Consider the following 14289-nt stretch of genomic DNA (forward strand, 5'->3'; position numbering starts at 1 on the left):
TTTCTACCTCCATCTTTCTGCAGTAAAGCCCACCTAACAACTGCCAAATTATTAAAAAATACTGCTCCAATCAAGTAAATTACCTTTCTATTCAAAACCCTTTAGAGACACCCTGTCAAAACCCTATCTCAAATGGCTTTTCCATCCCCTTGCTCCGTTACTTAGCCATGCTTTTGACTAGAGTTCACAAGGCTTGGACAAGGATCATGGTGGTTGTGGAAGTGGAAAGAAATGAATGGATATGAGAGATACTGAAACATTAAGTCAGCAGCAAAGCATAGCTGCTCATAAGACTTCTACTACCACTTTCTGTGAAAAGGCTGCACGTGATGTATCATATCGTGCACCTGAGTTTGCAAACTGGCAGTCCCAGGGCCAGATTTGTTGTGCAATTATCTTTCGTGTAGCCTGCACTGCTTTAAAAAACAAATAGTGGCCCAATCTAAAAAGAGTGATTGCACATGCAAATCAGGATTCCTGCTTAAATAAAAAAAAGTTAGTGACAAATCCAGATCAAAACTTCCCTCTGTCGCAACTACTGGCCGAAGCTGACATTTCTTCCTTTCCCTTCAGATGCACCGCGTGCTGTTCGCCAGTCTTCAGCTAGCCCAGGGAAGTTACTATTCACAAAAATAAGCAAAGGCTTTAGAAATGAACTTAAAATGGGAATCAAATATTTGTAATGTTCTAAAATGTCACAGGTAAGTTAAGAAAATGAAGTTAGCAACATCACACCCTTCCATCCCACTGATGTCAGATATTTGGGTTTTTGTATTAGGTTTTCTTGATAATATGCAGGACAAAATTTAAAGTCCCAGTGAATTGCATAGTTCAGTCTCTTGGCCCATGTCAGGCGAGCGTTCGTTGTTAACATTTCTAAAGGGTTAAACTTTAGTCGCCCTCCTATGCTAGATCTTCCATTGGGGGATCCCCAGATCTATCCATTCCCCACCCCTTCCAGGCCCTGCAGGCAACTGACTTCTATGGACCACCTCCGGATTCTGGTTGGGTTTGGCCAATGGTGGGACACAGGTGGATTTTGGAGGGAGAATGAGGTCGGGGTGTCTAGTCCCCTGGCTCTACCACTGCAGGGATGACACAGGCTGGCTGCGTTCCTCCCCAGTTGAAGAGCAACTTTCCCTGGGCAGGGAGTGAAGTGGGCAGTTGCTCTCTCCCCTGGCCTTTGAGGGTACAGAAGGACCCTAGTGGTCACCCGGCACCATTGTTATTTTGATTAGAGTTTCCTCAAATTATTCTGATCTTATTTCCTGCTGCAACTTGACTGACTGACCTCCCCAGCCTCACTCCTCTAACTGAACATTAACCAAATGGATGCAAGAAAAAAATATCCTTGGTAAGAGTCGTTTTCTAGAACTGGAGTATCACTATTTGGGAAGATTTTTGCAGCAATTTAAAAATTTGCCTTTGGCCGGGTGCAGTGGCTCTCCTGTAATCCTAGCACTTTGGGAGGCCAAGGCAGGCAGATCACGAGATCAAGAGATGGAGACCATCCTGGCCAACATGGTGAAACCATGTCTCTACCAAAAATACAATTAGTTGGGAGTGGTGGCAAGCGCCTGTAACCCAGCTACTCCAGAAGCTGAGGGGGGAGAATCGCTTGAACCCAGGAAGTGGAGGTTGCAGTGAGCCAAGATCGCACCACTACACTCCAGCCTAGACAACAGAGTGAGATGCCATCTCAAAAAAGAAAAAAAGAAAAAACTGCCTTTATAGTATTAAGAATTTTAGAAATTATATAATCATCTATCTTTAAGCCTGAATTCATGTTTATAAACACTGAACCAAAAAATACATATGCAGTTTAGCCTTAAAAATTAAAAATATTTCCCCTAAAATTATGTATATTTAATCCTAACAACCTCCTCATTTTTGTGTTAGGGTCCTTCCATTCACATTTTGGCACATCAGTGCCATCTGCTGGAAAGTTAATACATTTAGGTCTCCCAAATCCCAAAATGTTTGTCTTCTGTGGGGGAGTGGGAGGAAACGCATCCTTTATTTAAGAAATAAGCCTTACTTTTAAGTACATAGCTGTTTAACTTCCACATCTTTATCAATATAAACCCCAATTAATTCCAAAGCACTAAAATAAAATCTAAAATTTAAAACAAAAAAACACTAAACATTTCTTTCTGCACATCTCTTGGTTTCTAAAACGTTCTTCTGTGGTTCTGCCCGGTTGGTATAAAGCTCCACATGCCTCCACATTTGGTTAAACATCACCCATTCTTTTACCCAAATCTCTGATATTGATAGATATGTAAAAAAATGTTAAATATGTATGTTTAAATGTAATATGTAACATATATTTAAATAAAATATATACATATATTCTGAAGTCTATGACAAAGCTTTAGTTGTGAAATAAGCAAGGATGCGGGATTGTACATCTTTTTGTCGTGCTTTCCCCATCATTAGACAGCAATTAAAATCAGACAAAAACAACATGACACAACTGTTAAATTTTCTTATGTGAAAATTGCAACAACAAATATTCTAAATAATATAGAAACATAAAAGATTGCTTAACTGATTTTAATAACATGACATGAAGCCCCTAGACTTGATATAATCGTTATGCAAAATACATAGGTGAATACTGTCTTCTTTTAAAAATATAAAATAAATAAGCAGACATGTGAAAATAGGCAAGTTTCCATTAAATAAATGAAAATTTTAAAAAAAGAAAGTTTTGCTTTCCATGTCATTTGAAGAAGGAAAATTATCATTTTAAACAATATTCAAGTTTATTAAACAAATAAAAAAAGTATTATAAAATGTTTAACTTTCATCAGCTTCAAGGTTTATGTTGCTCCCAAATTTTGCATACAACTGAACTTTCAAATCTGCTAACACCCGCTGAATCGATTCCACTCTGGATTCTAAGGCGTCAATTTCTTCTTGCAAATTTTTCTGAAAAAAAAAATTTTAAATTAATTCTATTCAATTGGATGATTTCTGAGCATCTGTGTCTGAAATAATATTTGGGAAGAATTTTAGGTCAAGAACTTTCTAAACTTGGACAGTCAGCTAAGTAACACTGATAATTAGATCTAAATGTCTGAATGTGGGCATTTTTAATTCATGGTCCATATTTGCTTATCACAGAATAAATCAAGCTTGTTTTCTCAGTTTCTGCTGATTAAAAAATAGTAAAAAATTAATTTCTAAATTATTTCCTAATAAAGAAGCAAATACAAAGTCTTCTATAAACAGTTTATCCTGGGCCTGCTGGCTTCTAACCCAGCCTTTTCCAACAACAAAAATAACTATGAGACTACAGGAAATGATAGAAACTCACACCACCAACCACCAATAATTAAGAATAACAACTTATGATCCAAATCTGGCAGAAATTTTCACTAACTTTGAGGCCTCTGCAGCTAAACTTTGGAAAAGAGTGGTAAAAAGTGCCTCATTTGTAAGAAAGAGCAGCTTTACCCAGTGAAAAGTCAGATATTTTCTAAGTATTTGAGGTGACAGACATGTTAACTATCTTGATTTAATTATTCCATATTGTATTAATAAATTATAACATCATGTTTTACCCCATAAATTTATACAATTATAAATTGTCAATTTATAATTTAAAAAAAAAGAAAATACAATTCCAAAGGACAATTCTTTCTACCTACCTATCTATAGATACTTAGCCTCTTCAATTCTAAAACCAGTTTTGTAATGTTAATGCTTCCCTCATTAATAGATTAAATAAATTTTAACATGTATTCTTTGTTAAAAAAAAAAAGCCGTAAGTTCCTTCCTGGCTAGGATCAAAACAATTTTTTTTCCTAAACATGACAAAAACATATGAAATCATACAAACCAAATACCCACTAACATTAGAAACAAAAGAATATCCAACATTGACAGTGTTGCTGTTTTAGAAATCTAGCCAATGGTTCTCAAACGGTGGCCCCGAGACCAGTATCAGGGGCAAAATCACCTGGGAACTTGTTAGAAATACACACTCTGGGGCCCTACCTCAGCCCTCCTGAAAGAACTTCTTTGAGTTGGGCCCAGCAATCTGAATTTTTAACAAGCCCTGTGGTGATTGTGATTTTCATGCATGCTAAGTTTGAGAATCACTGTTACAAAACAAGAAATAGAAATAAGACATATGGCTACTAGAAAGGGATAAATTCTAAATTTCTATACCCAGAAAACCTGGTTAATAAGTAAAATAAGACACACTAGAAAGTTATTTTAATATCTCAACTCCAATCATCTCTCTCTCTTCCAAAAATCTCTGAAGGCTCCTCTTTGCTCTGGGACGGGAGTGGGCAAGCTAGAGCCCACAGGCCAAATCTAGCCTGAAGCTTGTTTTCGTCAACTTTTTTTGGAACACAGCCATGCAGATTCACTCATCTTGCTTCCACAGTAATTACGGCAGAGGCTGTGCAGCCCACAAAACCTAATACATTTACTTCTGGCCCTTCACAGAAAGTTTGCTGACCCCTGCTAAGACAAAGTACAATTTCTTCAACTCAACTGACTGGAGTTCTCCAGGATGTGGCCACAATTTCAGGTGCTCCCAAATCTCCAGCAAATACATCTTCTTGCAGGTCTATGTTTGCACCACTGTCATCCTATGGCCGTTTACACATGTTGCTTCTCACAACTAGAACACCCTCCGCCCCTTTCTGGCTAATAGCCACTTATTCCTCAGCTGTTACCTCATCACTTTCCCTGGGAGCCCTTCCCTGACCCTTGATGTCCAGACTAATATAGATTCCTCTTCCTATGTTCTTAAAGCCACCTCTATCCTCGTATCACTTTCTACTTACTATCAGTTTTGTTTACTTTTCTTTCTTTCCATCTAGACTATATGCTCCATGCAGGCAGGGGCCAGGCAGGTTTTGTTGTCCCCAATTATCCCTAGTACATGGCAGAACCTGACACAGAGGCACTCCATTCATTCATTCTAGAATTCTAGAATGAATGAATAAGTAAAAAAATAAAGGTTCAGCCGGGTGCAGTGGCTTACACCTGTAATCCCAGCACTTTGGGAGGCCGAGGCAGGTGGATCATGAGGTCAGGAGTTCGACACCAGTCTGCCCAACATGGTGAAACCCTGTCTCTACCAAAAGTACAAAAATTAGCTAGGCGTGGTGGCAGGCGCCTGTAATCCCAGCTACTCAGGAGGCTGAGGCAGGAGAATCATTTGAACCCAGGAGGCAGACGTTGCACTGAGCCCAGATTGTGCCATTGCACTCCAGCCTTGGCGACAGGGCAAGACTCCATCTCAAAAAATAAATAAATAAATAAATAAAATAAAAGTTCAGTATCTATCTGTGTATGGGGCAGGGGATTCACAATAGCCACAAAAACCATAAACTATCCGGGAATACTTCCAATAAAAATATTTTTTAAATGGTTAAACAAATAAAAAGAACAAAAATCACAAAATTTGACCAAGAAGAAAAGATTTAAACATAAGGGAGACATATAACGTTTCTGCATGGAAAGACCCAGGAGTAAGTGATAGTTCTTCCGAAGATTTACTAAATGTGGGTTTCATTCATACGAAGTTTTGCTTTTTATGACATTTGAAGAGAGACTATCATTTTAAGCAATCAGGTTAATTAGCAAAAGCATTAGGAAAGGTTTAATTGCCATCAGCTTCTCATAGCCAAACAATGTGGCTGTCCCTCCCATATAGTCAGAAGGCATGTGAACTGAAAATTTCATACCATGTATCAAGTGTCTCAGATATTATCAGAGAACTCATATGCTGACTGACCCAGTAATTATACTTCTCTAATTATTTCCTCAAAACAATTTTCTAAATGTGAACAAAGATTTATGTAGAAGAATGCTCACAGTAACATTACTACAGCAAAATATTGGAAACAAATTAGTGCTAACAATAAGACCTGCGACCCCAGTTGATAACCATCAACATGTTATTAAACAGTCATCAAAGACGATGTTTTGAAAAGGCCCGTGTGCCAGGCTCAGAGCAGGCTTCCAATGAGTATCTGCTGGACAAACAAACATTCAACGAAACCAGCAAAAATGCTCCTCCTGGAACATTAATTGTCCAAACTAGGAAGCAAACTACATGGAGAGAGGCAGAGAGAACATAAAAGAAATACAGGAAAATGTTCACTATGAATGGTTACATCTGCGTAGCAGAATTACAGGGAATTTTTCTTTTCTGCTTCAATATATGCTATACCTTCTAAATACTTTCAGTTTTGAGCAAGGTTCTGGAGTCAGAAGACCACTGTGTATGTGTCACTTTGAATAAATCCCATAACCTCTCTAAGCCTCTATTCTTTGTCCCTAAATTGGGATAACAGGTCATTGTTAGGATTCAACAGAATCCTGCTGGCAAAGCATTCAGAGCATGCCTGGGACATAACAAGGCAGTAAATATTAGCTATAGCTAGCATCCACTATTTCCCTACATCTATAATTACATGTTCTTTACAGGGATATAAATTCTAATTTCAGAATTAACCTTGAACATACCTTTGCTTCTTCTAACATTTCTTGTGTTTCTTCTTGAGAATGGCTAATGAAGACATCACCAATTTGATAAGGTATCATTAAGCAGTCATCATCTGCAAGCATGATGTCATCACAAGCATCTTCTAGGTTTTGGAGTTGTTTCTATAAATGCAAAATGGCAAAGAAAATGTACTCAACGTTCTCTGATAGAAGCTAAAGGCCAATTGTAATTTGGGGACAGCAACTCTCTGAGGACCCTCTCACAAAGGTATTATTACCACATTAGAATAAGACCTTAATTTGTAACTTTTTAGAGGACATTTCACAAGCAAGCACTTAGAGCTACCTAACGCATTGTCCTCTGGACAGTAAGCACCCTGTGGTGGACAGCAGGCACATGGTCACTCAAAATTTCTTCTATTTCAACAATTTTCGACTTTGTGAATTCTGCCTTCCTACGAAAACAAAACCAAAAAACCAACCTACATTTCTCAGCCTTGCTTGCTGATAGGGTGTAAGTAAATCATGCTGGGAATGAATGTTCTGCCAGCATGCATAAGTGATAATAACTTCAATTCCACCAATCAAATGCATTTGAGCTGGATTTCAACTCAAGGGAGACGGCTGGACACAGGCCCCAGATTTACAGGGGTAGGTGGCACTGGCAGCAGCAGCTTGGTGTTCCTAAGTCTGCAAGGGTGGCTTCCTCGTTGGGAAGACAGCTGACTCTGGGATCAGTGGAGGCAACAGCTGTTCCATCGCCAGCCAAGTTCTCCGAGACTTGTTCCTGGGACCTCAGTCTAGACTCAAGCTCCTCAACAATTCTGTAAGTTATCGCATATACCTTAAAAAAAAATGACTTTCTGCTTAACTAGAGTGGATCACGTCATTCATCTGCAACGAACAGCCCAGAGAAGTATATATTCACTTGTTAACTGAGTTCAGTTTTAGTAGCTATAGTATTAAAAAGATTTGTTCTTCTAATAATGATTTTCAATACCTTTTTTACTTCTATCTCTTCCTTCAGCTCTGTGATTCTACTTGTATTCCGTGCAAATTTGTTTATCTTTTGTTGATCTTCGAAAGTAACGTTGACATCTTCTGCAGCCTGAAAAAAGTGTTTAAGTTTTTGTAAAATTTTAATGGAGAGGTTATCAGTTAGCTTTTTATATTTCTCAACAATAACTCAATAAGCTATTTGCACTCATATAGTCAAGAATCACAAGAAGTACAGAACATAACAAATGCCTTATTTTTTGCTCCACAAGCTTAAGGTTTGTTCATAAATCTATAACCTCTTCTGATACTCTATAAAATAATTCCTAAGCTATAAAAATATTGCAAATATAAAGAACAATTAATAAGCCCTTTTAAAAGGAAAGAAAAAAGCCAACTTTTGGCCCAGAGCAGAATTTCTCAAGTTGGAGCATTCTTTCATTAAGACGACCCAGGGCACAAAAAGTTACACAGTCAAATATATTGGTAAATGTCTCAGAGTAGTGTTTTTTTTTTCTTAGAGCTAAAACTTGCATGAGTTTACTGGCTAAAGGGTCACTGTACATTTCAGTGGCTCTATTCCATTCATAGCAAAAATTATGTTTATAATGTAGGACCTGTTTAAATGTCTTAATAAGGTCTACTTTACTAAAAAATGATGAAAATTGAATGTTTAGTATTTAAAAATTAATATTTAATGTGATTAAATTTACAAATTTGCAAATAAAGAGTACCTGGATAACATAAAGTACCAATGAAATAATAAAAAAAAAGCTAACACTGATTGAATTTACTATGTGCCAAAACTTCCTAAGTATTATCTCTGCTAATCCTGCAATCCATCTTATTAACGAGGATCACCAGTACTATTTTACAGATTGAGAAACTGAGGCACACTTTATATAATGTGTCCAAAGCCACACAGCCAGTAGGTGGTGGAGCTTGATTTCAACCAAGGCAGACTGGCTTCAGAGGTCGGACAGGTCCATGAGTTCTCGGTAACTGAATGTAAACGTGCGTCTGTGTGAGTTTGCACGTGTGTGTGTGAGTGTGTACACAGGCTTAGGCACGTCTGCAAGAGGCAGCAGGATGTCTGCTTTCATCAGATTCTCAAGGAGGTACTATATATTTTTTAAAAAATAAAGCTAAAACATAAAACCAGACTCTCCTTAGGGTTTCCCTTCCATTTATAAAATGAAAACCACAGCACCTGATTCTAGTTTAAAGGAGGAAAGATATTTGTGTGTGTATAAAAATAGTTCATACTGAAGAACTACTTTTGGCTCTTTTGCAGTAACAGTAATGAGCTCACAACATTCACACTCCATCCCTGACCTGGTCTCTCGTGACCATCGACTTAAGGTATGTGAACTTTTATTTCTCAGACATTGAAAGGCAGTGTCAAGCAACAGAGCTCAGTGGTCGGAATATAACACAGCCCTCCCCTTTGTCAGGCTCTCATCCCAATAAACAATTTCACATGCATTATGCCCCACCTCAACAACCCAGAAGATAGCCTGAAAAAATCCTTTACATCACACTACGTCTAGCTTTGAGTGTTCAACCGTATGCATAATTCTGATGAATATGGAAGTTGGGGAACACTGAGCTACACTCAAGAAACCAAAGTCTGTATCTTGGCACACAAGCCATTTCGCCTAAGTGAGAACTGTCAATTCCCTACGCAAATAGACAGCAGAGAATTCTGAAGAGTTCCTGTTTGCCTGAAAAGTATATGCCATTTTGTTTAAATCCTGAACCCCTGAAAACTTTAACAGGTATTTATAGATGTATTTGTCATAGTGAGGCCTCAACAGAGCCATTCACATGAACGGATCCAGTGCAGGACTGCCTGGCACGTGACTGAGGCTAATACATGGTTTCTGAATTTGAATCTAAATCATGCTTGATCAGACTCAAACACATCGTTTCCAAAATGTGGTAGAGAGAATCTGGCTATCTGCTTTCTGTCTTTCCAAAGCAGGAATTTCCTGTTGTAGCCCCACCAAACCACAGGCATCAGCACACACGTGGCCCCTGGTATCCAGATCCATATAGTGGTTTTCCCACTGGGGATAAGGGCTAAAGTTGATGTGTGAGTCAAATATACTGCATGCCGCCCAGTGGAGTGCCATTTACAGCATAAAGTAAGATGTCAGTGCCTTTGATGGCTAACAGAGGCTTCTGTTTCAGTCTCGCTGTCCTAGAACATTCCTACATTTCTTGAAGCTGCATTTTGGTAAGAAATGGGTAATTTTTTTGTTTGTTTTGTTTTTTTTGAGACAGTCTCACTCTGTCGCCCAGGCTGAAGTGCAGTAGCATGATCTTGGCTCACTGCAACCTCCACTTCCTGGGTTCAAGCCATTCTCCTGCCTCAGCCTCCCAAGTAGCTGAGATTACATGCACGTGCCACCATGTCCAGCTAATTTTTGTATTTTTAGTAGAGAAGGGGTTTCACCATGTTGGCCAGGCTGGTCTTGAACTCCTAACCTCAGGTGATCCACCAGCCTCAGCCTCCCAAAGTGCTGGGATTACAGGCATGAGCCACCACGCCCAGCCAGAAGTGGGTAATTCTTAACTGGGGGGTCAGGGGGGAATCAATGGACACTGACAGGTCGATATACCCGGAAACTGTATGCAAAATGGCATGTATAGTATGTGTATTCTTCTGGAAGGTCTTCACAGCTTTCACCAGATTCTCAAAGGGATCCACAACCCCAAAAGGTTAGGAACTGCTGCCTTCAGGGAAACCAGATGTAGCTACTCTCAAAGTCACAAGAACTCTAGGAAGAACTCATATCCTATAGTATCTGAGGCAGCACAGAGTGGTGGGAAGAGTCAGGCTGCAATCCAATCCAAGCAAACAGGAATCTTGGGCAAATTACCCAATTATTTGGAACCACTTCAGGTTTCTCATCTGTAAAATGGAGAAGCTAGTTCCTACCTTATAGGGTTGATAAAACAAACATGTAGGAGAAAGCCTGATGATGGAGTCAGTCAAATGATAGCTAAGCATTTTATATCCTGAATATTGTTTATCAAAAATCATTACAAAGAACAGATCCAGATCTAGAAAGAAATTCTGCTAGGCCAAAGAGAAATATGCCTACTCGAGATCCAAAGTAAAAATTAAAATTCCCTGGGCTCTGTTCTTGAGAACTAATATCTTATGGGATTAGAGGAGGAAACTGAACCATACTCAGTCATGCCCCGCGCCAAGTCTAGGTGTTACACAGAGTCTGCACTGACAGCTGGGTCCCTAGAAATAAATTCCGGCCAAATTCAGTCTTTTATTTTTACTTCTAAAAACATATCTACCAAGGCTGTATGATGTAAACTTTTGCTTTGTATTTGTATTCAACTTTCTTTTTTTGTTTGTTTTTTGTTTTTGAGACGAGTCTCGCTCTGTCGCCAGGCTGGAGTGCACTGGTGTGATCTTGGCTCACTGCGACATCCGCCTCCCGACTTCAAGTGATTCTCGTGCCTCAGCCTCCCGGGTAGCTGGGACTATAGGCGCACGCCACCATGCCCAGCTAAATTTTGTATTCAACTTTCATCCATGCAGTAGTTTATTTAACAATTACTGTTTCCTATACGCCATGCACTGTGACAAGAGAGCCACTATCCCACTTTCATGAACACAAATGGCAAGCATACATCCTGGTGGAGGAAGAGAGCAAAAAACAAGATGAACAAGATAATGTTCAATGGTGACAAACGTGATGATGAAAATAAAACAGCTTAGGAGTAGGAAGTTTTGGGGGCCTGGGGAGTGAAGGAGGCTTCTTTAGATAAAGGTCAAAGGTAGCCTCTCTGAGGAAAGGACATTTGTATATAGGATAATGAACAGAAATCAAAGTGCAGATCTCCTTAGGGTCAAGAACTGGATCTTAGAAGGCAGAACTCTAGAGAGGAGAGAGGGCTGAATCATCTCATCTAAACACTCTCCCCAGCAAAGTCATGACCAGCTGAGAGATACGATGTGCTACAAATGTAAAGTACTCCAGATTGTACATGATTTGCTTTTAATTAAACTCAAAGGGCTATCTCTCTCTGTTTCACTCTCACTCACTGGCATACACGTATGTTTTCTCCTAGTGAGGGCAAAGGGGAAAAGTGTACATGTAAGCTAATCTATCGGGAATTGTTCCTAACACTGGAAACATCTACAGGAGGACACTGCATCTATCATGTGACTCTTAAAGGCTCCAAAGTTAAAGAAGATCCTTTATATTTTGGCCACCACCTACCCCTCTATAAGTTCTTTTCCATTCAGGGCTCAAATTCTCTTCCCCTGATTATCTGCCATCGGGCCTTCCTTGTATTAAATGCACTCAGAGTCTCTGCAGATACTCCTCTCTAGAATGCTTCGCTCCCTATCCAATTCTCCCTTCCTTTCCTTACATAATCTCACAGATCTCAACTTAAATGGCACTTTCCCAGGAAAGTCTTCTCTGATCTCAAAACAGACCTCATTTTGGCCCTCATTTCATAAGCACTTTTCCTTCACAGTTCTCATCAGAGAAAATAGTTTTCTGTGTGACTATCTTGAGTAATGCCTGCTCTGCCCTGGAACATACGTTCTTTGGGGCTATGAGATTAAGGGGAGAAGAGCTTCCTCACTGGTCACCGCAATCGTCTCCACTTAAAACTGAGACTACGCCATATTACATGCCCCCAAAAATTTACTGAATCAATGAAAGGAAAAAAAAAGTTGGTAATTAGAAATTTTGCAATCAAAATCCAGGTTCAAATCATTCTTCTGCCATTTCCTCTTCTACCATTTACTTCACCTCTCTGCGCTTCAGTTTCCATACCTATAAAACGGAGTGAACCACAACTAGTATCTTCCAAGGAATTAAAGGCCATACCTAACACCACAGGGCCCAATTTAACAAACTAGAGGTGAAGTGAATCTCACAAAGTTTCATACTTTTTTGAATCGCCATGGCCCTAGACCCTACTCTGGGACACAGTAAGAATTTTTGGATGGCAGAATAATAGAGTGAGCAACAAATCCTGAGTTGGCTGGGGCTTTCCCATTTTTGGCAGTCCCTCAATTTCATATAAAAGGGGGCAACGGGTCACCCTACACCAGGCACAGATGGCACAGACTATGTGGTACTGGATAGGGGCAAAGCAAAGGAAGTTCTAATGTGGTCTTAAAAGTGGAATGAACGTAAGTCCCTCCAGCCAAGAGATTCTCATCGAAGACCCCTACAGCAGTTTAAAACACAGACTCCGGAATCAGAATGCCTGTGTTTAAATGCTAGCTTTGCCTCCGTACCTGTTTTCTCATTTGTTAAATAAGGATAAAAACAGATAAACAATACACGCAAAAAAACTTACAGCTGTACCTAGCACCCTGTAAAGCTCCCCAAATTATCAGCCGTAATTTCCTTCCCCCTCTCCAATTTTCTTTTTCTTCTAGCTGACTATCTTTACACATCTGGGAAGGCTCACGGGATTATAAACCCCACATGGAAGTTTAGCCTGCTTAGTGGTTACACAGGTGTGCTTTGAGAAAAACAAAACCAAACCTAAGTTTGAACTCCAGCTCTGCTTCTTACTAGCTGAGTCACTTTAGGGCCACTAACTGCTCTGTGTCTGAGTTTCTCTACCTGCAAAGTGGGGAGGCACCCACTGCACTTGCTGAGTTGCGGGGAGGATAACAGATAAACGGCCGGCTGCTGGGCCCGGCACATCGTGCATTCTCAATAAATACTGGTTTTAGCCTGGAGGACTCAGGGGCATCGAGCGTGGACATGGGCAGCTCCGGGTTGGACACAGGGGGCTCTGGGGCCTGATAATCTGGGGACGCAGGAACCTGCTGTCCCCCTTATGAGCTGCGTAACCTGAGGCAAGTGACTCCCCATCTCTGGGCCTCAGTTTCCTCACCCGTAACCACGGTCCCATCAGCAGCTGCCCGTAACCAGTGAGACTAATGCGATCGTGCCGGTGCAACGCCCCAGTCAAGGCCAACCACACTCAACGGGACCTTCGGCTTCCCACACCTTAGGGGCGAGGCCAGGGCTGCAGGTTCCCCAGACTCGCCGGGGGCACCCTCGGCATTGCGGGAGGCGGCCCTGCGCCCTCCGAGGCTCCCGGCCCCAGCCCCGGCGCCCCGCCTCGGCTGGCCAGGTGCCTAGGAAAACGCTCAGAGCGCCAGGCGCGGGCAGGCCTTGCCGCCGGGCCGCTCTCAGAGCCTCGGCCTCGGCCTCGGGTCCCACGCCGCGCTTCGGAGCTGCGCACCCCCAGCATCCCGCGCCCGGGCCCCAGCGGCCGAGATCCGGCGCCGCCCGAGCATCCAGAGCCCCGAGCGCCCCACTCACCGCCTTCTTCATGGTGGCCGCCATCTTGGGACTGGACTACGGCACGCGGCGGGGAGGGCCGCAATGGCGTGCTTCGCCCCCGAGCGTTCTCTCGCTCCCGGTCGGCCCAGAACTCCCCGCAAAAATACAACACTGTCTCCGCATTCCGTCCTCTCGGACTTTTGCTTCCAAACAGCTGGGACGTATGGAGGAAATATGACCTGGAAGGACTTGGTACATGCCAATTAAAGGGACAGGCAACCCCCTGGACCGACGTAAACACGGGGGCGTAGAGAACGGCTCCGGCCGCGGGCAGCAGGGGGCGCGCCCAAGGCTCAGCGCGGCGGGGCTCAGCTGGGGCAGGATCAGAGGGCTCGGGGAATTTTTCTCCATCCGTCCCACAGACTTGCATTGAGAAAGCTGACCTACCTGTAAAACAGCTAGGAACGAATGGCCTTGGCAAATAGGGTGTGAGATTTATGTGCCATGATAATTCAGGTGGTGT

At 41.5% G+C, this 14289-nt stretch overlaps 1 protein-coding gene across 2 annotated transcripts; it reads right to left on the reverse strand.

The window, feature by feature from the left end:
- Positions 1–1998: 1998 nt before the first annotated feature.
- Positions 1999–14075, reverse strand: PFDN4 (prefoldin subunit 4). 2 transcript variants are annotated; one of them, XM_030826539.1, is made up of 4 exons: positions 13372–13791; positions 7478–7585; positions 6499–6639; positions 1999–2934 (listed from the first exon to the last, which is right to left on the reverse strand). In XM_030826539.1, the coding sequence occupies exons 1-4, from the start codon at positions 13387–13389 to the stop codon at positions 2803–2805; spliced, it is 399 nt and encodes a 132-aa protein (XP_030682399.1). In that variant the 5' UTR covers positions 13390–13791; the 3' UTR covers positions 1999–2802. The 2 variants fall into 2 exon arrangements, with proteins under 2 accessions (XP_030682399.1, XP_030682398.1); XM_030826538.1 differs by lacking the exon at positions 13372–13791 and adding an exon at positions 13806–14075 and having other exon boundaries at positions 2052–2934.
- Positions 14076–14289: the final 214 nt, after the last annotated feature.

This window comes from Nomascus leucogenys, chromosome 13, assembly GCF_006542625.1.
Source record: "Nomascus leucogenys isolate Asia chromosome 13, Asia_NLE_v1, whole genome shotgun sequence".
Taxonomy (NCBI): Eukaryota; Metazoa; Chordata; class Mammalia; order Primates; family Hylobatidae; genus Nomascus; species Nomascus leucogenys.